The 23,254-nt window shown below is 45.0% G+C and overlaps 1 protein-coding gene across 1 annotated transcript in view; it reads left to right on the top strand.

Annotated features, from left to right (window-relative positions):
- The window catches only part of NLK (nemo like kinase), a 116,291-nt gene that overhangs the window by 68,537 nt on the left and 24,500 nt on the right, over positions 1 to 23,254 (top strand). The window contains exons 4-6 of the mRNA XM_075263955.1: positions 15,326 to 15,432; positions 17,399 to 17,484; positions 18,865 to 19,074. Of these exons, the coding sequence (XP_075120056.1) occupies positions 15,326 to 15,432; positions 17,399 to 17,484; positions 18,865 to 19,074 (403 nt within the window). The remainder of the gene's footprint in view (positions 1 to 15,325; positions 15,433 to 17,398; positions 17,485 to 18,864; positions 19,075 to 23,254) is intronic.

Raw genomic sequence — 23,254 nt, forward strand, 5'->3', positions numbered from 1 at the left:
ATTCATGGTGGAGGGAGCCTCTAAAAAACCCAGTTTGGACCAATTCATGGTGGAGGGAGCCTCTAACCAGCCCAGTTTGGGCAAATTCATGGTGGAGGGAGCCTCTAACCAGCCCAGTTTGGACCAATTAATGGTGGAGGGAGCCTCTAACCAGCCCAGTTTGGACCAATTAATGGTGGAGGGAGCCTCTAACCAGCCCAGTTTGGACCAATTCATGGTGGAGGGAGCCTCTAAACAGCCCAGTTTGGGCAAATTCATGGTGGAGGGAGCCTCTAAAAAACCCAGTTTGGACCAATTCATGGTGGAGGGAGCCTCTAACCAGCCCAGTTTGGACCAATTAATGGTGGAGGGAGCCTCTAACCAGCCCAGTTTGGACCAATTCATGGTGGAGGGAGCCTCTAAACAGCCAAGTTTTGGGAAATTCATGGTGGAGGGAGCCTCTAACCAGCCCAGTTTGGACCAATTCATGGTGGAGGGAGCCTCTAAAAAACCCAGTTTGGACCAATTCATGGTGGAGGGAGCCTCTAACCAGCCCAGTTTGGACCAATTAATGGTGGAGGGAGCCTCTAAACAGCCCAGTTTGGGCAAATTCATGGTGGAGGGAGCCTCTAACCAGCCCAGTTTGGACCAATTCATGGTGGAGGGAGCCTCTAAAAAACCCAGTTTGGGCAAATTCATGGTGGAGGGAGCCTCTAACCAGCCCAGTTTGGACCAATTAATGGTGGAGGGAGCCTCTAAACAGCCCAGTTTGGGCAAATTCATGGTGGAGGGAGCCTCTAACCAGCCCAGTTTGGACCAATTCATGGTGGAGGGAGCCTCTAACCAGCCCAGTTTGGACCAATTAATGGTGGAGGGAGCCTCTAACCAGCCCAGTTTGGACCAATTCATGGTGGAGGGAGCCTCTAAACAGCCCAGTTTGGGCAAATTCATGGTGGAGGGAGCCTCTAAAAAACCCAGTTTGGACCAATTCATGGTGGAGGGAGCCTCTAACCAGCCCAGTTTGGACCAATTAATGGTGGAGGGAGCCTCTAACCAGCCCAGTTTGGACCAATTCATGGTGGAGGGAGCCTCTAACCAGCCCAGTTTGGACCAATTCATGGTGGAGGGAGCCTCTAACCAGCCCAGTTTGGACCAATTCATGGTGGAGGGAGCCTCTAAACAGCCAAGTTTTGGGAAATTCATGGTGGAGGGAGCCTCTAACCAGCCCAGTTTGGACCAATTCATGGTGGAGGGAGCCTCTAAAAAAACCCAGTTTGGACCAATTCATGGTGGAGGGAGCCTCTAAACAGCCCAGTTTGGGCAAATTCATGGTGGAGGGAGCCTCTAAACAGCCCAGTTTGGGCAAATTCATGGTGGAGGGAGCCTCTAACCAGCCCAGTTTGGACCAATTCATGGTGGAGGGAGCCTCTAAACAGCCAAGTTTGGGCAAATTCATGGTGGAGGGAGCCTCTAAACAGCCCAGTTTGGGCAAATTCATGGTGGAGGGAGCCTCTAACCAGCCCAGTTTGGACCAATTCATGGTGGAGGGAGCCTCTAAACAGCCAAGTTTTGGGAAATTCATGGTGGAGGGAGCCTCTAACCAGCCCAGTTTGGACCAATTCATGGTGGAGGGAGCCTCTAAAAAACCCAGTTTGGACCAATTCATGGTGGAGGGAGCCTCTAAACAGCCCAGTTTGGGCAAATTCATGGTGGAGGGAGCTTCTAAACAGCCCAGTTTGGGCAAATTCATGGTGGAGGGAGCCTCTAACCAGCCCAGTTTGGACCAATTAATGGTGGAGGGAGCCTCTAACCAGCCCAGTTTGGACCAATTCATGGTGGAGGGAGCCTCTAAACAGCCAAGTTTGGACCAATTCATGGTGGAGGGAGCCTCTAAAAAACCCAGTTTGGACCAATTCATGGTGGAGGGAGCCTCTAACCAGCCCAGTTTGGACCAATTAATGGTGGAGGGAGCCTCTAACCAGCCCAGTTTGGACCAATTAATGGTGGAGGGAGCCTCTAACCAGCCCAGTTTGGACCAATTCATGGTGGAGGGAGCCTCTAAACAGCCCAGTTTGGGCAAATTCATGGTGGAGGGAGCCTCTAACCAGCCCAGTTTGGACCAATTCATGGTGGAGGGAGCCTCTAAAAAACCCAGTTTGGACCAATTCATGGTGGAGGGAGCCTCTAAACAGCCCAGTTTGGGCAAATTCATGGTGGAGGGAGCCTCTAAAAAACCCAGTTTGGACCAATTCATGGTGGAGGGAGCCTCTAACCAGCCCAGTTTGGGCAAATTCATGGTGGAGGGAGCCTCTAACCAGCCCAGTTTGGACCAATTAATGGTGGAGGGAGCCTCTAACCAGCCCAGTTTGGACCAATTAATGGTGGAGGGAGCCTCTAACCAGCCCAGTTTGGACCAATTCATGGTGGAGGGAGCCTCTAAACAGCCCAGTTTGGGCAAATTCATGGTGGAGGGAGCCTCTAAAAAACCCAGTTTGGACCAATTCATGGTGGAGGGAGCCTCTAACCAGCCCAGTTTGGACCAATTAATGGTGGAGGGAGCCTCTAACCAGCCCAGTTTGGACCAATTCATGGTGGAGGGAGCCTCTAAACAGCCAAGTTTTGGGAAATTCATGGTGGAGGGAGCCTCTAACCAGCCCAGTTTGGACCAATTCATGGTGGAGGGAGCCTCTAACCAGCCCAGTTTGGACCAATTAATGGTGGAGGGAGCCTCTAACCAGCCCAGTTTGGACCAATTCATGGTGGAGGGAGCCTCTAAACAGCCCAGTTTGGGCAAATTCATGGTGGAGGGAGCCTCTAAAAAACCCAGTTTGGACCAATTCATGGTGGAGGGAGCCTCTAACCAGCCCAGTTTGGACCAATTAATGGTGGAGGGAGCCTCTAACCAGCCCAGTTTGGACCAATTCATGGTGGAGGGAGCCTCTAACCAGCCCAGTTTGGACCAATTCATGGTGGAGGGAGCCTCTAAACAGCCCAGTTTGGGCAAATTCATGGTGGAGGGAGCCTCTAAAAAACCCAGTTTGGACCAATTCATGGTGGAGGGAGCCTCTAACCAGCCCAGTTTGGACCAATTAATGGTGGAGGGAGCCTCTAACCAGCCCAGTTTGGACCAATTCATGGTGGAGGGAGCCTCTAAAAAACCCAGTTTGGACCAATTCATGGTGGAGGGAGCCTCTAAACAGCCCAGTTTGGGCAAATTCATGGTGGAGGGAGCCTCTAAACAGCCCAGTTTGGGCAAATTCATGGTGGAGGGAGCCTCTAACCAGCCCAGTTTGGACCAATTCATGGTGGAAGGAGCCTCTAAACAGCCAAGTTTGGGCAAATTCATGGTGGAGGGAGCCTCTAAACAGCCAAGTTTTGGGAAATTCATGGTGGAGGGAGCCTCTAACCAGCCCAGTTTGGACCAATTCATGGTGGAGGGAGCCTCTAAAAAACCCAGTTTGGACCAATTCATGGTGGAGGGAGCCTCTAAACAGCCCAGTTTGGGCAAATTCATGGTGGAGGGAGCTTCTAAACAGCCCAGTTTGGGCAAATTCATGGTGGAGGGAGCCTCTAACCAGCCCAGTTTGGACCAATTAATGGTGGAGGGAGCCTCTAACCAGCCCAGTTTGGACCAATTCATGGTGGAGGGAGCCTCTAAACAGCCAAGTTTGGACCAATTCATGGTGGAGGGAGCCTCTAAAAAACCCAGTTTGGACCAATTCATGGTGGAGGGAGCCTCTAACCAGCCCAGTTTGGACCAATTAATGGTGGAGGGAGCCTCTAACCAGCCCAGTTTGGACCAATTAATGGTGGAGGGAGCCTCTAACCAGCCCAGTTTGGACCAATTCATGGTGGAGGGAGCCTCTAAACAGCCAAGTTTGGGCAAATTCATGGTGGAGGGAGCCTCTAACCAGCCCAGTTTGGACCAATTCATGGTGGAGGGAGCCTCTAAAAAACCCAGTTTGGACCAATTCATGGTGGAGGGAGCCTCTAAACAGCCCAGTTTGGGCAAATTCATGGTGGAGGGAGCCTCTAAACAGCCCAGTTTGGGCAAATTCATGGTGGAGGGAGCCTCTAACCAGCAGAGTTGGTGGAAATCAGGGTGGAGGGAGCCTCTAACCAGCAGAGTTGGGGGAAATCAGGGTGGAGGGAGCCTAGTATTAGCAGAATTGTGCAACGCTTATGGTGGATGAGTATGAGGATGCGGAGGAATTGGAGAGGTTGAGTACAGACATGGAGTTTCATGTTGGGGTGCTTTACACAGGTGGGCACAAAAATGACGGCTCTACCCAGTGGTGGTTCATTTTTATCAAAGTGAGCCGGTCGGCACTCTCAGCTGACAGACGGGTGCGCTTGTCAGTGATGATGCCACCGGCTGCACTGAACACCCTCTCAGATAGGACGCTGGCGGCAGGACAGGACAGCACCTCCAAGGCATATAGGGCAAGTTCAAGCCACAGGTCCAACTTCGACACCCAATACGTGTAGGGCGCAGAGGGGTCGGAGAGGACAGGGCTGTGGTCGGAAAGGTATTCCCGCAACATGCGCCTATACTTCTCACGCCTGGTGACACTAGGACCCTCCGTGGCGGCACTTTGGCGAGGGGGTGCCATCAAGGTGTCCCAGACCTTAGACAGTGTGCCCCTCGTTTGTGTGGACCGGTGAGAACTTGGTTGCCTACTGGAGGAACTGCCCTCCCTGCCGCCAACGTCACATGCTGGAAACATCTCCATCATATTCTGCACCAATTGCCTGTGGCAAGCATTGATGCGATTGGCCCTCCCCTCTACCGGAATAAAAGACGAGATGTTGTTTTTATACCGGGGGTCAAGGATAGCAAAGATCCAGTACTGGTTGTCCTCCATGATTTTGACAATACGCTTGTCGGTTGTAAAGCACCCCAACATGAACTCAGCCATGTCTGCCACAGTGTTAGTTGGCATGACTCCTCTGGCCCCACCGGAAAGTTCAATCTCCATTTCCTCCTCATCCTCCATGTCTACCCATCTGCGCTGCAACAATGGGACGATTCGAAGTTGCCCGGAAGCCTCCTGTATCACCATCACATCATCGGACAACTCTTCTTCCTCCTCCTCCTCCTCCTCCTCCTCCATTAAACGCAGTGAAGCGGACAGATGTGTGGACCTACTCTCCAGCTGTGACGGATCGGATGCTATCCCTAACTCCTCTGTGTGATCTGAGTTATCCCTGATGTCAATCAGGGATTCTCTCAGAACACACAAGAGCGGGATTGTAAGGCTCACCATCGCATCCTCAGAGCTCACCCTCCTTGTGGACTCCTCAAAGACCCGTAGGATGTCACAAAGGTCTCTCATCCATGGCCACTCATGGATGTGAAACTGAGGCAGCTGACTTTGTGGCACCCTAGGGTTTTGTAGCTGGTATTCCATCAAAGGTCTCTGCTGCTCAACCACTCTATTCAACATCTGAAACGTTGAGTTCCAGCGTGTGGGGACGTCGCACAAAAGCCGGTGTTGTGGCACATGCAGGCGTTGCTGGAGAGATTTTAAGCTAGCAGCGGCTACTGTCGACTTGCGAAAGTGGGCGCACATGCGCCGCACTTTCACCAGTAGCTCTGGAACATTGGGGTAGCTCTTTAGGAAACGTTGCACCACTAGGTTGAAGACGTGGGCCAGGCATGGAACATGTTGGAGTCCGGCAAGCTCCAGAGCTGCTACCAGGTTCCGGCCGTTATCACAAACGACCATGCCTGGGCCCAGGTGCAGCGGCTCAAACCATATTGCCGTCTCATCGAGGAGGGCATCCCTCACCTCGGAGGCAGTGTGCTGTCTGTCCCCCAAGCTGATCAGCTTCAGCACAGCCTGCTGACGTCTACCAACGCCAGTGCTGCAACGTTTCCAACTCGTAGCTGGGGTCAATCTAACAGCGGAGGAGGAGGCGGTGGCGGAGGAGGAGGCGGTGGCGGAGGAGGAGGCGGTAGAGGAGGAGGAGGAGGAGGGGGGTGTTCTTCTCGTGTCCCTGCCAGGAATGTTAGGCGGGGAGACGAGGTACACCGGGCCAGTTTGGGAAGCAGTCCCAGCCTCAACTACATTCACCCAGTGTGCCGTCAGTGAAATGTAGCATCCCTGTCCGCATGCACTTGTCCACGCGTCGGTGGTCAAGTGGACCTTTGTGCAAAGCGCGGAACTAAGGGCCCGCCTGATGTTGAGTGACACGTGCTGGTGCAAGGCGGGGACGGCACACCGGGAGAAGTAGTGACGGCTAGGGACGGCATAGCGAGGTGCCGCAGTTGCCATCAGGTCCAGGAAGGCGGGAGTTTCAACAAGCCGGAACGCCAACATCTCCTGGGCCAGCAGTTTAGCGATGTTGGCGTTCAAGGCTTGCGCGTGTGGGTGGTTAGCAGTGTATTTCTGCCGCCGCTCCAATGTCTGAGAGATGGTGGGTTGTTGTAAAGAAACGCCTGATGGTGCCTTTGATGGTGCAGGAGAAGGAGATAAGACAGGACCAGGGGAGGATGAGGTAGAAGTCAACAAAGTGGCGGAGGCAGATGAAGTGGTGTCCTGGCTCGTCCTCTGGAGTGCATCGCCAGCACAGTCAGCAGTGGCAGTGGCAGAGGCAGTGGCAGTGGCGTGAACGGCAGGCGGCCTTTGTCCTGCCGTTGCTGCCTGCCACTGATTCCAGTGCTTGGATTCCAAATGACGGCGCATTGAAGTGGTGGACAGGTTGCTCTTCTCAGAGCCCCTAATCAATTTCGAGAGGCAAATTGTGCAGACAACACTATATCTGTCCTCGGCGCATTCCTTGAAAAAACTCCACACCTTCGAGAAACGTGCCCTCGAGGTGGGAGTTTTTCGGGGCTGGGTACGAACTGGAACATCTTGGGAGATTCCGGGTGTGGCCTGGCTTCGCCTAAGCTGCTGACCTCTGCCTCTGCCTCTAGCTACCCTTTTTGGTGCTGCACCTGCCTCAACATCCACACTACTTTCCCCGCTTGACATCCCCCCTGTCCAGGTCGGGTCAGTGTCCTCATCATCCACCACTTCCTCTTCCAACTCCTGTCTCATCTCCTCCTCCCGCACAATGCGCCGGTCAACTGGATGCCCTGACGGCAACTGCGTCACATCATCGTCGATGAGGGTGGGTTGCTGGTCATCCACCACCAAATCGAACGGAGATGGAGGAGACTCTAGTGTTTGAGCATCTGGACACAGATGCTCCTCTGTTAGGTTCGTGGAATCGTGACGTGGAGAGGCAGGTTGAGGGACAATGAAAGGAGCGGAGAACAGCTCTGGGGAGCAGGGACAGTTTGGGTTATTGTTCTGTAAAGCTTCGGAATTTTGGGAGGAAGGAAGACAAGACTGTTGGGTAATAGGAGGAGAGGAGGCAGAGTCTGACTGGCTGCTGGACAATGTGCTGTAAGCGTTCTCTGACAGCCATTGCAAGACCTGTTCCTGGTTCTCGGGCCTACTAAGGTTTGTACCCTGCAGTTTAGTTAATGTGGCAAGCAACCCTGGCACTGTGGAGTGGCGCAATGCTTGCTGCCCCACAGGAGTAGGCACGGGACGCCCTGTGGCTTCACTGCTACCTTGCTCCCCAGAACCATTCCCCCGACCTCGCCCACGGCCTCGTCCACGTCCCTTTCCGGGAGCCTTGCGCATTTTGAATTCCTAGTTAGAAATTGGCACTGTATACCAGTAGTAAAAATTGTGGGTGCACGTAACCCCAATATATTCTTTGAATTCCCAGTCAGACACTGGCACTATATGGCAGTAGCAAGAAATGAGGGTATTTGTATTCCCAATATACTCTTTGAATTCCCAGTCAGACAATGGCACTGTATACCAGTAGTAAAAATTGTGGGTGCACGTAACCCCAATATATTCTTTGAATTCCCAGTCAGAAACTGGCACTATATGGCAGTAGCAAGAAATGAGGGTATTTGTATTCCCAATATACTCTTTGAATTCCCAGTCAGACAATGGCACTGTATACCAGTAGTAAAAATTGTGGGTGCACGTAACCCCAATATATTCTTTGAATTACCAGTCAGAAACTGGCACTATATGGCAGTAGCAAGAAATGAGGGTATTTATAACCCCAATATATTCTTTGAATTCCCAGTCAGACAATGGCACTGTATACCAGTAGTAAAAATTGTGGGTGCACGTAACCCCAATATATTCTTTGAATTACCAGTCAGAAACTGGCACTATATGGCAGTAGCAAGAAATGAGGGTATTTGTATTCCCAATATACTCTTTGAATTCCCAGTCAGACAATGGCACTGTATACCAGTAGTAAAAATTGTGGGTGCACGTAACCCCAATATATTCTTTGAATTACCAGTCAGAAACTGGCACTATATGGCAGTAGCAAGAAATGAGGGTATTTATAACCCCAATATATTCTTTGAATTCCCAGTCAGACAATGGCACTGTATACCAGTAGTAAAAATTGTGGGTGCACGTAACCCCAATATATTCTTTGAATTACCAGTCAGAAACTGGCACTATATGGCAGTAGCAAGAAATGAGGGTATTTGTATTCCCAATATACTCTTTGAATTCCCAGTCAGACAATGGCACTGTATACCAGTAGTAAAAATTGTGGGTGCACGTAACCCCAATATATTCTTTGAATTACCAGTCAGAAACTGGCACTATATGGCAGTAGCAAGAAATGAGGGTATTTATAACCCCAATATATTCTTTGAATTCCCAGTCAGACAATGGCACTGTATACCAGTAGTAAAAATTGTGGGTGCACGTAACCCCAATATATTCTTTGAATTCCCAGTCAGAAACTGGCACTATATGGCAGTAGCAAGAAATGAGGGTATTTGTATTCCCAATATACTCTTTGAATTCCCAGTCAGACAATGGCACTGTATACCAGTAGTAAAAATTGTGGGTGCACGTAACCCCAATATATTCTTTGAATTCCCAGTCAGACAATGGCACTGTATACCAGTAGTAAAAATTGTGGGTGCACGTAACCCCAATATATTCTTTGAATTACCAGTCAGAAACTGGCACTATATGGCAGTAGCAAGAAATGAGGGTATTTGTATTCCCAATATACTCTTTGAATTCCCAGTCAGACAATGGCACTGTATACCAGTAGTAAAAATTGTGGGTGCACGTAACCCCAATATATTCTTTGAATTACCAGTCAGAAACTGGCACTATATGGCAGTAGCAAGAAATGAGGGTATTTATAACCCCAATATATTCTTTGAATTCCCAGTCAGACAATGGCACTGTATACCAGTAGTAAAAATTGTGGGTGCACGTAACCCCAATATATTCTTTGAATTACCAGTCAGAAACTGGCACTATATGGCAGTAGCAAGAAATGAGGGTATTTATAACCCCAATATATTCTTTGAATTCCCAGTCAGACAATGGCACTGTATACCAGTAGTAAAAATTGTGGGTGCACGTAACCCCAATATATTCTTTGAATTACCAGTCAGAAACTGGCACTATATGGCAGTAGCAAGAAATGAGGGTATTTATAACCCCAATATATTCTTTGAATTCCCAGTCAGACAATGGCACTGTATACCAGTAGTAAAAATTGTGGGTGCACGTAACCCCAATATATTCTTTGAATTCCCAGTCAGACACTGGCACTATATGGCAGTAGCAAGAAATGAGGGTATTTGTATTCCCAATATATTCTTTGAATTCCCAGTCAGACAATGGCACTGTATACCAGTAGTAAAAATTGTGGGTGTATATAGCCCCAATTCTATTGCTAGGGGACTTGCAGGGTATTTCTGGGGTGAAGGTGGGGGGGCACACCGTTGGAACGGGTATCGGGGTATATATCGGGTATACGGGAATACACTGACAGTGTATTCCATTCAGGATCCTGGGAAAGCTGGGTTGCGGCGATTGAGCCCGTCAGTGCCACGTTACACTGACAAGCTTCTCCCTGGAATTTAGCTCTTATAAGAGCTGTTGGTTGTCTTCTCCTTCCTATCCTAGCCTGTCCCTGCCTACCCAGAATCTAAGCCCTAGCTAGCTGGACGGAAACCTCCGTCCTCGGTGAATTGCAAGCTCAGAATGACGCGAAGCTGGGCGTCGCTGTTCTTTTAAATTAGAGGTCACATGTTTTCAGCAGCCAATGGGTTTTGCCTACTTTTTTCAACGTCACCGGTGTCGTAGTTCCTGTCTCACCTACCCTGCGCTGTTATTGGAGCAAAAAAGGCGCCAGGGAAGGTGGGAGGGGAATCGAGTAATGGCGCACTTTACCACGCGGTGTTCGATTCGATTCGAACATGCCGAACAGCCTAATATCCGATCGAACATGAGTTCGATAGAACACTGTTCGCTCATCTCTAACGGCGATCTTTGGCTACTATATCTTCTGACTTGTTGTCAGACATCAAAGTATATACATTACGCATAATTGCTGCCCCCATTGTACACAGGACAAGCTGAAAATTAGTTTCTACAGAAAGAAACTGGGTGGGCTGGAGTGGCCAAGGTAAATCCTCCAGGATGACTATCTCGGGACCCATGTTCTCAAAATAGTTGCAGATCTTCTGAGACCTGTACCTATAAGACATTTATAGCATACTTATGCCATAGTAGTAGTGATGGTATTGCAGTTTCAGCTTATATATCTAATACCACCAGTATTATTCATGTAACTAGACCAAGGAAAACCATGAAGAGGTTGCACAGCTTATCTGTAGCCTTTAGACTCCTGCCAACCCTGCCAAAAGCTGTGTGAAGGGGCTATAAGGACCCCCCCCCCCCCCCTTAAAATTGTTGCGCATGAATATGTTTGGCATGGATGGGGACATCACTTTTATTTTCTCCCAATTTATCTGTGCCCCCCCCCCCCCCCATGCCCATCCAAATGTTAAGTGGCACAGCATGTGAGTTGGGATCACTTGGCCTTCCTGCCACCATATTATTCTGCCCATTTGGCTGGGTCAGACATGCACATTATTGGAATCTTCTTCCATTTTGTGTGTATGACCTGATTTACAGCACTTTTCTTTTTCTTTGCCTCCATTATGAATACACCCTTTCCTTTGAGGTGTAACACACCAGTGGCCTGGAAACCTTTGTAGAATTATCCCATGGTTTACCCTCAACCCTTGCAGCTTTTAAGCAAGAAGCGCGGCCCTTTTATCAGCCGTGAGTCCGCTCCCTGTTGATTACTGTGCTACAAATGTAATGGAGTGTTAATGGGAAGAAGTAGTGAAACAGACCTTCACTTTTCTAATGGAGCCAAGCTGTAAAATCAATATATGAGCTCTAAATAGCAATGTTAATGTTCTATGGTGTCAGTGTGCAAGAAACCACAGAGTGAATGGAATAAATATCCACTCTGTTTCTCTAAACCATGTGTGATAGTGAGTGATCTCTCGTCAGCCGTATGTGCTGCTCTGTAAATGTGGACCTGTGTGGTCAGTGATTACTTCAGGTTTACCTGGTTAGATGTCCTCATACAACATTCCCTAAGAACTCACTTTAGGGCAGATTTATAGAAAAGCGGGGCTGTCGGAAACAAAGTAGTGCCGTGTCCTGCTCTGTATTGTATATGCCACCTTTGCCCTCAGTACTTTTGCAAGGTGATGGGGTACAACCAATGTTGCCATCCATAATACCTCTGACATGTCAGAAGATGCTTGAGATTAGAAGGAAAAGGTGAACAAGGACGAGTTTCAGTATCAGACAAAGCCGAGTTGTCAAATATGGTGCAGTGTATGGAAGAAAGTAACTCCCTTTCCTAATCCTGCACACAGCCCTTGTGCACGATGTAACATCTATACAAAAAGCTATTCCCCGTGTACATGCTAAACACCTTGATGGATCCCATTTATCTGAAGGAGGTGAAAAATATTCCCTTTTGACCTCAGCAGGCTGGTATATCTCTTTAATTATATTGGAAACCAGAACAGACCACACTTTGCTACATGGAGGACCCCTGCAAGTAAAGTATATATTGCCTTATACATTGGTAAACATGGGAGTCCCAGGCCTCCTTTGGATGTATACATTGACTGTATACATCTGGAGGACAGCTTTAACACTTTGAATACAGGCTGTTTCCTGTTTCTTTGTCTCAAGACACACAACATTTCTCATTTTAGCAAACTGCAGGTCATATTATGCGGTCTACATGTGTATAGAAGACTATGGAGAGGCGAGAAATATACATGTTTAGTGTCATGCAGAAGCTGAATAGGAATTTACAATCACATCCCAAGTATTCTTAGCAGTACAGGCCCGTAGTGAGAGACTGCTATGGAGTAGATTTGCCTGTATGCATTGTGCATTGCATGTAGTTTCCACTCACCCGCTCAGGGAGAACTTCAGACTACATACAGAGCCTGTCATCTATTACCCTGAAATATTACTACTCGTATACACATACTGTACTAATAATGAAAAATGGAACCCAGAACCAGTTTACAGTAATGCAGTATATAGGAGAGTGATGCAGCTGTAATGTCTTGTGATCTCCGTTCAATTTTTTTATAAAGCGATTTTTGGTTTTTGGGTTTTTCTTTTAACTGCACAGGACAATCTCCAGGACGGGAGGTCAATAGCAGATAATACCATCTAATAGAAGTTGTAAGTTTGTTAGGGCGCAGTCCTGGTAAAGAAGCTGACACTTCCTGTAAATGTCCATTATCCACTGAATTGTTGTAATACCTGCGCAGTTAATGCTCAGATGGAATTTATGGACTTCATTATTCCCATCTATAAAGAGTTCAATGCATTGAAGTGGCCTAAAGGAGACTGCTCTGACAAAGGTAGCAGAACGGAGTAAAATATCGCACACCCTGTTAACAGTGAGACTGTAGTGTGCCCTAGTGTGTGTGTGTGTGTGTGTGTGTGTGTGTGTGTGTATGTGTATATATATATATATATATATATATGTAATATATATATATATATGTAATATATATGTAATATATATATATATATATATATATATATATATATATATATATATTGAGCAGGGGTTAAATATAAAAAGGTATAGAGAAAGTGATATTGTCCACTAGCAGCGTCTGGCACCCGGAAGTTGCTAGTACAGCTGATCTGTGTGGGGTTTGGGTGTTGAACCCTGACAGATCACATACTGACATATCGATGAGTTGTCCTGTGGATAGGATATCAGTATAAAAGAGTCAATTTAGGGGTCAGAAAACCCTTTCATTGATTTGATGTTTGTTAGGTTAGAAGTCTGTGTAGTGGATGACTATTGTCTTTGATTCACTATACAATGTAATGGCGGTAGTGACAGTGTGGAGGTCGTGTACTATCTGGGCCTTGTATAGAGGTGTCGCTCTATACATGATGTGTATTGTGTAATTGTCTGTATAGTAGTAATAATTCTGCCCAGTATAGTGGTACATACATACCAATTTCACAACACTCTCTCTCGTATATGTGTGTCTTTACAATATATATATATATATATATATATATATATATATATATATATATTTATTTATTTTTCTTCTTTTTTTTTTCTTTCTTTTTTTGTATTCCTGATCTTTTGACACTATATCAATGCTGCTGAAAGTGCAGCCCTGACTTCTGAAATGACTGAACATGATGGTATTTATATGTCACAATATGGGGATCCCGTTTTTAGTTTTGCCCAGGGCCCCACTTTGTCTAAAGCCAGCCCTAGATGTCATTGTGAAGTTGTAAGCGCGGATCATTTATTTTCACTCGTCACCTGTTACTCCAGCAATAAAATAAATAGAAGGGCATGTGAATGAAATCTGCTGCTAGGATGATGCCAGCTTTCCTGTCTGTTTCTCACATTTGTGGGCTTGAACGGAAGTTTTAACCCACTTGGGCACCATCTGTTTAAGAGGCTGTCGCATCTCGAGGAAGCAGGAACATCAAACACTCTCGTCACTCATTCCTCTTCTGGTGCCTTCATTACATTACTCACAGACAATGGTCGTAGGGCCTCTTTTTACTTTTAATGATGTCTCTTCAAGTGAGCGCCACTAAGTGTACCATAGGCCTGAGGCAGGGTAGATGTCCTTTAGCCCTTTTAGCTGCTTTAGATGGCGTGGCAATGTATAGGGGAATACATTATAGATTACTTGTTTGTGGAGAGTTTTTATTATAATATGATTGTATGTCGGAAAGCCCAAACTCCATGTATTGTGCCATACCAGTACCAGCTATAGACCATACCTCGTCTATTCAGAGTCCTTCATCAAAAAGTCTCCCCACTGAACCCTTCATTCTTTTCTTGCTTGTGACTCACATCTGACCTACTAAAGCAAAGAACATTGTTTTCTTAGATCATTTCTTTTAAGAAGCAAGGCTTGAAGCTTTTGGCTTCTGCTTGGACCTAATTCCATCAGGAGTGTGGCAGAGCTGCCACATAATGGGCTGTCAGATGTAGTCATTTTTTTTGTTTCCCTGGCTCCTCAGTTATGTATTTTGTCCCTTAAATTATCTGTGCTGAGAAACCTAATGATTCCTTGGATTTATTTGTTCATGTTCCCCTTATTGGATTTTCGTCTGTTATGAAGCCATATACCGTATATACTCGAGCATAAGCCAGCTTTTTCAGCACATTTTTCATGCTGAATAGGCTCTCCTCGGCTTATACACGAGTCAGGGTCCACAGAGCACAGAAAACTGGAAGGGGGAGGTCCTTTAGTGCTACTGCTCTGTGATTGGCTTGTCATTAGGTCACGTGACTGTGATGTCATCAAAGGTCCTGTAGCCACTGGTATGTAACATCTGCAGATAAGGTTGAGTCTAAATCCTAGTAGCTCCGCCCACACCAGAGTCCGATCACATGGTCATGACGTCATCAGAGGTCCTTTAGCAGACTAGGATTTAGCATCTACCCTGCAGATGAGTGGCCATGCTGGAGCCCTGGGTTCAAATCCTGCCAGGAACAACATCTGCAAGGAGTTTGTATGTTCTCCCCGTGTTTGTGTGGCTTTCCTCCCATACTCCAAAGACATACTAATAGGAAAAAAAATGTACATTGTGAGGCCTATATGGGGCTCACAATCTACATTTAAAAAAAAAAAAAAAAAAAGTCAATTTAGTTTGATTTCTGATATTGGCAGTTCAATAAACTGTTTTGGGTAAAAGAGAGATTGTGTGTGTGTGTGTATGTGTATATATATATATATATATATGTGTGTGTGGGATTGTGTGGCATACATTTGACGTCAACAAAATACCTCTAAATATCTAATAGATTTGCACTTGATGTTTTGTTGCTGGGCCGTGTTTTGTGGTTTGTGTCTTTTCTGCAGTTGTAGTGATGACAATTCTCAATCTCTTTCCTGTGGCCGTAAATGTCTGCCTGTGTCCTGTGTTCACCTTAACTGATGGCTCAGATATGTTGTCACCGAGTTAATGCAGAGTGACCTCCATAAGATCATCGTCTCTCCTCAGCCGCTCAGCTCGGATCATGTCAAGGTTTTTTTGTATCAGATTTTAAGAGGTAAGTTTAACTTGCTTTATAGGCTGTGTTGTCTCTCCATAACAGTAATAACCAGGTAGCTGCAGAATTATGCCATACACGAGATAAGCCCAATATGTATACATGTTGGCTTGGCCCTGACCAGGGTGAGAAGATGCTGCTGCCCGTGGTGGGTGATCTCATCTGGGTACAAAAGAAACAGATTTGCAAATGTTCCATCCCTCTCATGCATGACAGGAAGCCTTGGATGCTCATATACACATAGTCTGATGGTCCTGTCAGTATTGATGGATTTGGACAGTTTTGCTTCTCTTTGTATGGAGAACTCTAGGCCTTATCAGATAGACATCTTGTAGCCTACGCGATAATTCCGCTTACACGTACATGAATATAAGGCCACACACAGTTCAAGAACTCCACAAGTCAATAGAGGAGGTTGTGAGTGGTCTTTTAACAATTTGTGGGTTGTGTTGACCAGACATGAATAAAATCTGCCTCTCCATCTGTATATTGTGTGCACTTATTCTGAAACAGCCATACAATGATAGTATATTGGGTTGATTCCTTCAATGGAGACAGCTGGGGCTTAGTACAGCACTATCTGGAGTGGAAGATCATTTGTTTTAGTAGATGTATAATCCACAGTTTATACTTTCTACATCTGCGTCTAAATATAGTCTAGTTCTCACCAACAATACCCTATATACTGGATATATCAGCTTATCAGTTACTCAAAATACTTTGAGAAAGTCGTCATGAAGAACTGCCACAATAAGGGGTTCACTCTCTGCGTGGCCTGGTGTATTTGTGCATTGCAGTCAGCCCTTTTGTTTGTGTGTATGTGTGTATATATATATATATATATATATATATATATATATATATATATATATATATATATATATATATATATATATATATTGCTCTCCACATCAGCACAGTATGAAGTGCTAGTACAGTTCTACCTTCCCTTTTCATTGATGTGAATTCTAAGAGCCCTGCTTATTGACTCTCCAGGAACATGGCACTTACATGCTGTGTACACGTGCAATATGCTGTCAGGTAAATGGCAGCGCCGGGTATATTATATATGCTGCATATGGTACTCGTACAGCAATTCCCAAGACTCCGAAGGTTATAAAATCTAAAATAAAATTAACCACTTACAATAACATTGAGAGAATTGTAGGGTGCACTTTAACTGGATTATACATAGTGAATTCTTCTAATGCTGTGAATGTGTAACCAAGTAAAACCAGCACTATAACATTAGTGTATGATGTAACATAAGGACAATAGACGGCACGATGTAGTGGGGACTGGTCAGTGTTACCGGATCACAGTCTCCAGGCTGGAGAACTAGTGCAGGGATTCTAGTAAGCTGAACCCCTGCCACCGAGGAGAATGTGGGAGTGATGTGAAACAAGCAGCCAGCTATGTTATAATAGATTCTAATTACCTGTTACTATAGCACTTAAGTGGGGGTTACTATTAGGTCATGTGGTAGGGGGCCGGCTTTATGTTAACATGGCTAAAAATGTTCACCTAGAATTAAAACACAGCAGCTGCCATAATATCTCCTTATAGCAAGGTTTGGCGGCACTGCTGGACATATTAGGCCTTAAAATGAATCCACCTTTGTCTGTATGTGTATGGGAGCGTCGAGAAGAATGACGGTCACCTGACAACTATTATTGAATGTGTATAGGTTTGTAACAATATGACTTGAGAATGGTAATGTGTGTGCAGCTGTTTTAAGGGGAGAATAAGGTGCGGCATAGAGAAATTATGAAGCGGCATATGGTCTGTAATGTACATTTAGCCCGTAGTCATGCAGGTAGAGTTTATAGCCGGTCTGGCCAGAATGATGGACTAGCTATTAAAGCATTCCTCATTTTTATGTTGGAAAAAAAACATAACTTCAACTTCGAGTGAAATACCAACACTTCAGCATGTGTTCTTGCTTCTTTCCCTTTGTTGGCATTAGGTCTGAAGTATTTACATTCAGCTGGCATTTTACATCGAGACATTAAACCAGGGAATCTACTTGTGAACAGTAATTGCGTGCTCAAGGTAATTTTCTTAGATTTTTCTAATGCAAATGTAATTAACTATCTTCTAATATAGGTGCGAAGTGCGGGATCTTCTCCAATGCACAGGATTATGTAAAATATACGGTTGCTTGATCACCTCTGAAAAGAATCGCGAGTATTTCTTACAGCTTTTTCTCAGCCGGCAACAGTATGATTAGTACGTTTCATGCCATCCTAAAAAATAATGGCTATGTTCACGTGTCTATTTGCAAAGTGTTGTCAGTGCAGCAGAACTTAGCATCTAAAGATACAGGATTTATCTAGCGTTATATTACCGGTGCATGGGGATTGTTAAACTGCTTTATTTTCATTTCTGCCCATATGTTAAAAAAGCTATTCTCAACTCAGCGGACTGATGGGCGGGAACCCACTTTGTCGGTGTTCCTGCACACCAGTATATAGTATTACACCTTTATTCACCAGTGGAGCCCACGTTATTTGACAACTACCCGTCAGTTCCTATCAATGGAGCATTGCTGCTGTAATGTCAGGCAATGGCTACTGAAATTTGGATGCAGCTTTCCACAAAGTAGACTTGGTGTTACTACAAGTGATCTGTAGAAGTTCACTGTTCATACTTCCTGACACTGAATTTTTACACCGCTCAGTAATAGATGAAGCTGGTCAGTTACGCTAGATAGAAAGGTGGAGATTGAACTTTGCTCATAAATATACTGGACTCATGGACTTGCTTGTGCTTTAGCTGGTCTCATGAAATTGTCATTTTAATATTGGATAAAAAAAAAAATCTTTCAAAAAGAATTATACAGCCATTCTATAGTGGATTGTCAAAGGACATTCGCCAGCCTCATCAGGTCTGAGATTTTAGTAATGTAAGTTATCTGTATTGTAAAATCTGGTACCAGATAATTTTTAAGGCAAACCATATTTGGCCCCTTAATCACTCCAGTTTTTCTTACGTTGCATTTTATGCCCTTGTCAAGTTTTCCCCCTATATTGAGAGAGGAGAGAAAGCTGGATACTTTAGTGTCTTATGTGTAGCATTAATACACAAAGCCAAATCGCATTGCATACTGCTTTGTCCTGCACCTACTGTATATACTCGAGTATAAGCTGACCCGAATATAAGCCGAGGCCCCTAATTTTACCACAGAAAAACTGGGAAAACTTATTGACTCGAGTATAAGCCGAGGGGGGAAATGCAGCAGCTACTGGAAAATTTCAAAAATTAAAATGGTTGGAGTTTTTGGGTGTATTAGTTGCTGAAACTGTGCTGAAAAAATCAGCTTGTACTAGAGTATAAACGGTATATAGATGGTGGAGCAGAACCAATATATTTTTTACCTCATGTTATAAAATAGTCAATTCTCTAAGATAATTTTTGTTTCTCTCTTCTTAGATTTGTGATTTTGGACTGGCAAGGGTAGAAGAACTAGATGAATCTCGACACATGACTCAGGAAGTTGTCACTCAGTATTACCGGGCTCCTGAAATCCTAATGGGAAGCCGTCATTACACTAATGCTATAGACATCTGGTCCGTAGGTTGCATCTTTGCAGAGCTGCTTGGGCGAAGAATTTTATTTCAGGCACAAAGTCCAATACAACAGGTAACTTTTATTATTGTAAATTGTAAAAATGCTGGGAATATTCACTTCCTTATACAGTCATATACACAGTCAGTGTCCTAGATTTGTGGTGTTGGATCCCATTGTTTGCCTATTAGCTATAGTTTTGGCTCACTGAAGCATCAAATTGCGTGTGGCCATAGAAGTCTATGGTGATGGGTGGTGGGAGGAGGACCCAAGTGTGAGAAGTAAAGACACAGAGTTGGTGATGCAGCTGATAGTAAGTGTTCTGTCTTGTCCCAAGTTCTTTATTCACATCAGTACGTCTTTATAATGTCTTATACGTTGCTGCTTCTTCTGAATATGAGTGTTATAGAGCAGTGTCTTCTATTTCTGCTTCCTGTGGTAAACGACATAGCAACTGATTTCACCCAAAGTTTCTGAGTTGCCCTACAGCTCCTTCATTAATGTTAGTGAATAGTCTCATTGTGACCACTACTGTACCACAATTTCGAGTTGAACATTGCTCGACATTTTTGCAGCTAAGTCGTGGTTGCGGCACACTAGAGTTAGCAAAGCAAATTCTATTCAGCAACATTAGTGAAGGCGTTGCAGGGTGACCCGGCGATCTTTATTCTGCCCAATGCAAATAGCAGCCAAAGTCACCGTCTAGTCCTAGCATAAGAATCTACAGAAGGCTGTGAACTTGCCTACCTTCCTTTCAGCCCTATTCCCACTATCTTATTGCCTCACCCACCCACTCCTTTGCTTTTTTGTTTGTTTGTTTTGCTTTTTTCCCCCCAACATTAGACCCCCAATATACAGTTTGCTGTATCTTCACCTGCCTGATTGTCCCTAATGGAGACAATTAGGCATAGAAAAGTAACCCAAACTTTTAGATCTGCTTGAAATCTGCTGGGTATCTTGAGATTTTGATGACTTCTGTATAGATTTAGTCAATATTCTAATACTCCTAATATCCATAGTTTAGCTCTTAATGTGTTTAATGAATATAGAAAAAAAACCCTGACAGCATAAGAAATACCCCAAAAGTTGCAGAACAAAAAACGTCTTGTTCTTAAACGTCTAAATTTAGAATATGAGCAGTTTCCTTCTCCTTATCTGTAAGGCTACAGGAACATTGTCGAACTGTTATCTACAGAAAATGAAATATAAGTCAGGCAAAAGGAAAAAAAAATCCATACAAAGTCATTCCCACCATCCCAGAAGTAATGCTGACCTGACATCTAAGATGGGTGGAATGACTGAACAAGAACATTATCAACATGTCAAGGATTATAAAAGGCAAAGTAGAGGACTATTGAAGTGTGACTGCTATGTACACAGGGTGTCGGGGAAATTGACAAATCAAAAAATAATTAGATTTCCAAAACCTGCTCATTAGCGTTCCCTTCGGTGTATTCTCTCCTTCACCTAACATATCAAAGTAGCAAAGTATTTGTTCCGCCTGTGATTCCTCATGCAGTTGTTTGGATATATGGAAAGGAAGCTTTGAAACGAGATCAAAGATTTCAGACGGCATTTGTACAATTCCTCAAGTACTTTTGATCTGTAACTTATTAGTCTCCTCAGAAACATTTTTGAAAGAGAGGAAGGAATTAGTGAATTAATTCATCAGTGGAAAGCTTGGGAGCGATCCGTCCTCAGACCCCTCCAATGACTGCTGATGAGCCGATTGTCTGGATTGTGTCGTCTTCTCGCAGACTTTGTTCTATAGGCCAGGCTCTGGGGAGAACACATAATTGTCACTTGCGTTATTCTCCTTGTTAGATTTATTCAAGATTTTTTCAGCATTTATTTGGTTGAACTAGTTTCCTTCCGATTTCTCATCGAGAGGTCGCTTCCATTTTAACCTTTTTTGACTTCCCGATTGAAGTCGGTGAGAATGTGAAAAAGTTCTGGTTTTCATGGTTCAACATATTGCACAGCACTGTACAGAGATTTTTTTTTTTTCACCCCAGGGAGACTTATGGCAAGATCACACAGAAGGATTTTTTTGCAGTGAAATCCAGTGCAAAAAAATTCACCTCCCATTGAAGTGAATGGGATGAGATTTTTTCCTGACAGATTTTTCATGGCGAGTTCTGCTGCAGAATCAAACATGTGAACTTGCCCTTAAGCCAGGTTCACACAGGTGTTTTTTGGACCGGATTTTGACACGGAGGCTGCCTCAGTCCGGTCAAAAAAAAAAAATAGCCGCAACTGGATGCTGGTGCAGTGCATATAGTATACCAGCATCCAGAGGTGGCATTCCGCTCCGGATTAGACCCAAATGTATAGGCCTAGTTGGTAGGGAGGTGTCGTGCCACAGAATCCACCTCAAGAAAGAGCATGTCTTTTATTTTTTCTGCGAGCGGGAACAAACTCAATGGGAGGCGTTTTTTTGACCCGTATTCCGCATCAAAATCCTAACCAAAAAACCCCATGTGAACCCGGCTTAAAGGTGGCTACAACTGAATCACAAGTATTTGGCAGATAGATTTTCCTCCCAACCATCTTCTTCTAATTTTACCAATAGCTGCATGTATTCTGAAAAGGAAAAGGGAAATCAAGGTAAAATGTGATTTTTGATTTAGGCTATAATCGGCCAGCCCTATGTCTATGGCTAACTTCCTAAGGGGAAGTTCACACAGGGTTTTTCGGATCAGCACCTGAGGCGGCCTCTGCCTCAGGTTCTGATGCAAAAGCCGGGTAGCCGCAACTGAAAGCCGGTGCACTCCGCTCTGGATTAGGCCCAATGAGTTGGCCTAGTTGGGAGGAGGGAGTGTCTTCAGGCCGAATCGTGAGGCGAAACGGCCTGAAGAATGAACACCTCGCTGCTTTTTCCAGGAGTCGGCACAAGGCCGTCTCCCGGAATGAAGCGAGGTGCTCATTCTTCAGGTCGTTTCGCCTCACGATTCGGCCTGAAGACACTCCCTCCTCCCAACTAAGCTCTTGAGCAGCTCCCATTGGTTTCAATGGGAGACGTCTTTTTGGTCAGGATTTTGAGGCGAATACAGCCTCAAAATCCTGACCAAAAAACTGTGTGAACTTACACTAATGCCCCCCATTACACACACACACACACACACACACGGGTCTATTTCACAGGAAACCACTTCACTTATCAATGAGGTTTTGGAGTGTGGGTAGAAAGATTGCAAACGTGGCCAAATATACAGACACGGTGATGTCAGGTCACCAGGAGAATCACTGAGTCACATAGCACTAAAACCATGTTCACATACCACAGGCCAAAGCTGCATTGTGTGAAAGAATATTTAGTAAATTCCCAATCATCTGGCGGTTACTGTGAAGTCACAATAGCCTGCTATTACATAACAGTACATTGGTGAGAAGCAGCAAATATATGGAGATATAAGACAGCGTTTCATGTACTTTAGAGGTAACACCATGTTGGAACAAAACTTGAATAGAAGTTCTGTTTGGAGATGGCGCATTTCTTGGATCAAGGCTCTGTGATGTGTTTTTCTTATTTTTCTATATGTTGTGTTGTGCTCGCTGCCACCTTGACCCCAGATAACCAACTGACGGGTTTTCCAGCAGTTGAATTAGTATATTTTCCTATCTGAGATCTCCTCCTGTGATAGTCTCAGATCTTGTAAGTAGGTGACATTGATGCACTGAAATCGCCCAAGCATATAGAACCTCAGTCTCTAAGTCGGAGTAAGGCAGTTCTTGTTCACAAATGTTATTAATTTTCTGTAGCCCTTCAAAAGAACATGATACCCAGGTGCCTTTTTCTCCTAAGCAACGACGCACCAAGCAGTTTTATAGCAATTACCGTTCTCAGGGGAGAATTTGTTCCGATTACTACTTCAGCTGCAGCATTCACAACAATCCTTTGGCAAGCTCTGAGGACCAGGTGCACAAACCCCTACTGATAAAGGTTGAATTATACCCTTTTCTTTCCTTGACAGGTATATTTGCCTACTGATCGCTTTAACTCTGCGTTGCCTGCACTATGACTCATCTTACACACCTTCCACCTAGTAACATGCTGCCCGAGATCTTTTTATAGAGGAGCTTTTGTGTTTTAAAGAGGCCGTTTTGGAAGCCTTTCAAGTCCCAGAATTAATTCTTCTGCTTGATTCTTGGGCGCACTTTCTCCTATACACAGTAAAGGCTGTTATTTCGTGAGGAAAGCAAGCTTATAATATGCGACAGTAGCGGCTTGACAGGTGGTGTCACACAGACACCA

This window comes from Leptodactylus fuscus, chromosome 2 (assembly GCF_031893055.1).
Source record: "Leptodactylus fuscus isolate aLepFus1 chromosome 2, aLepFus1.hap2, whole genome shotgun sequence".
Taxonomy (NCBI): domain Eukaryota; kingdom Metazoa; phylum Chordata; class Amphibia; order Anura; family Leptodactylidae; genus Leptodactylus; species Leptodactylus fuscus.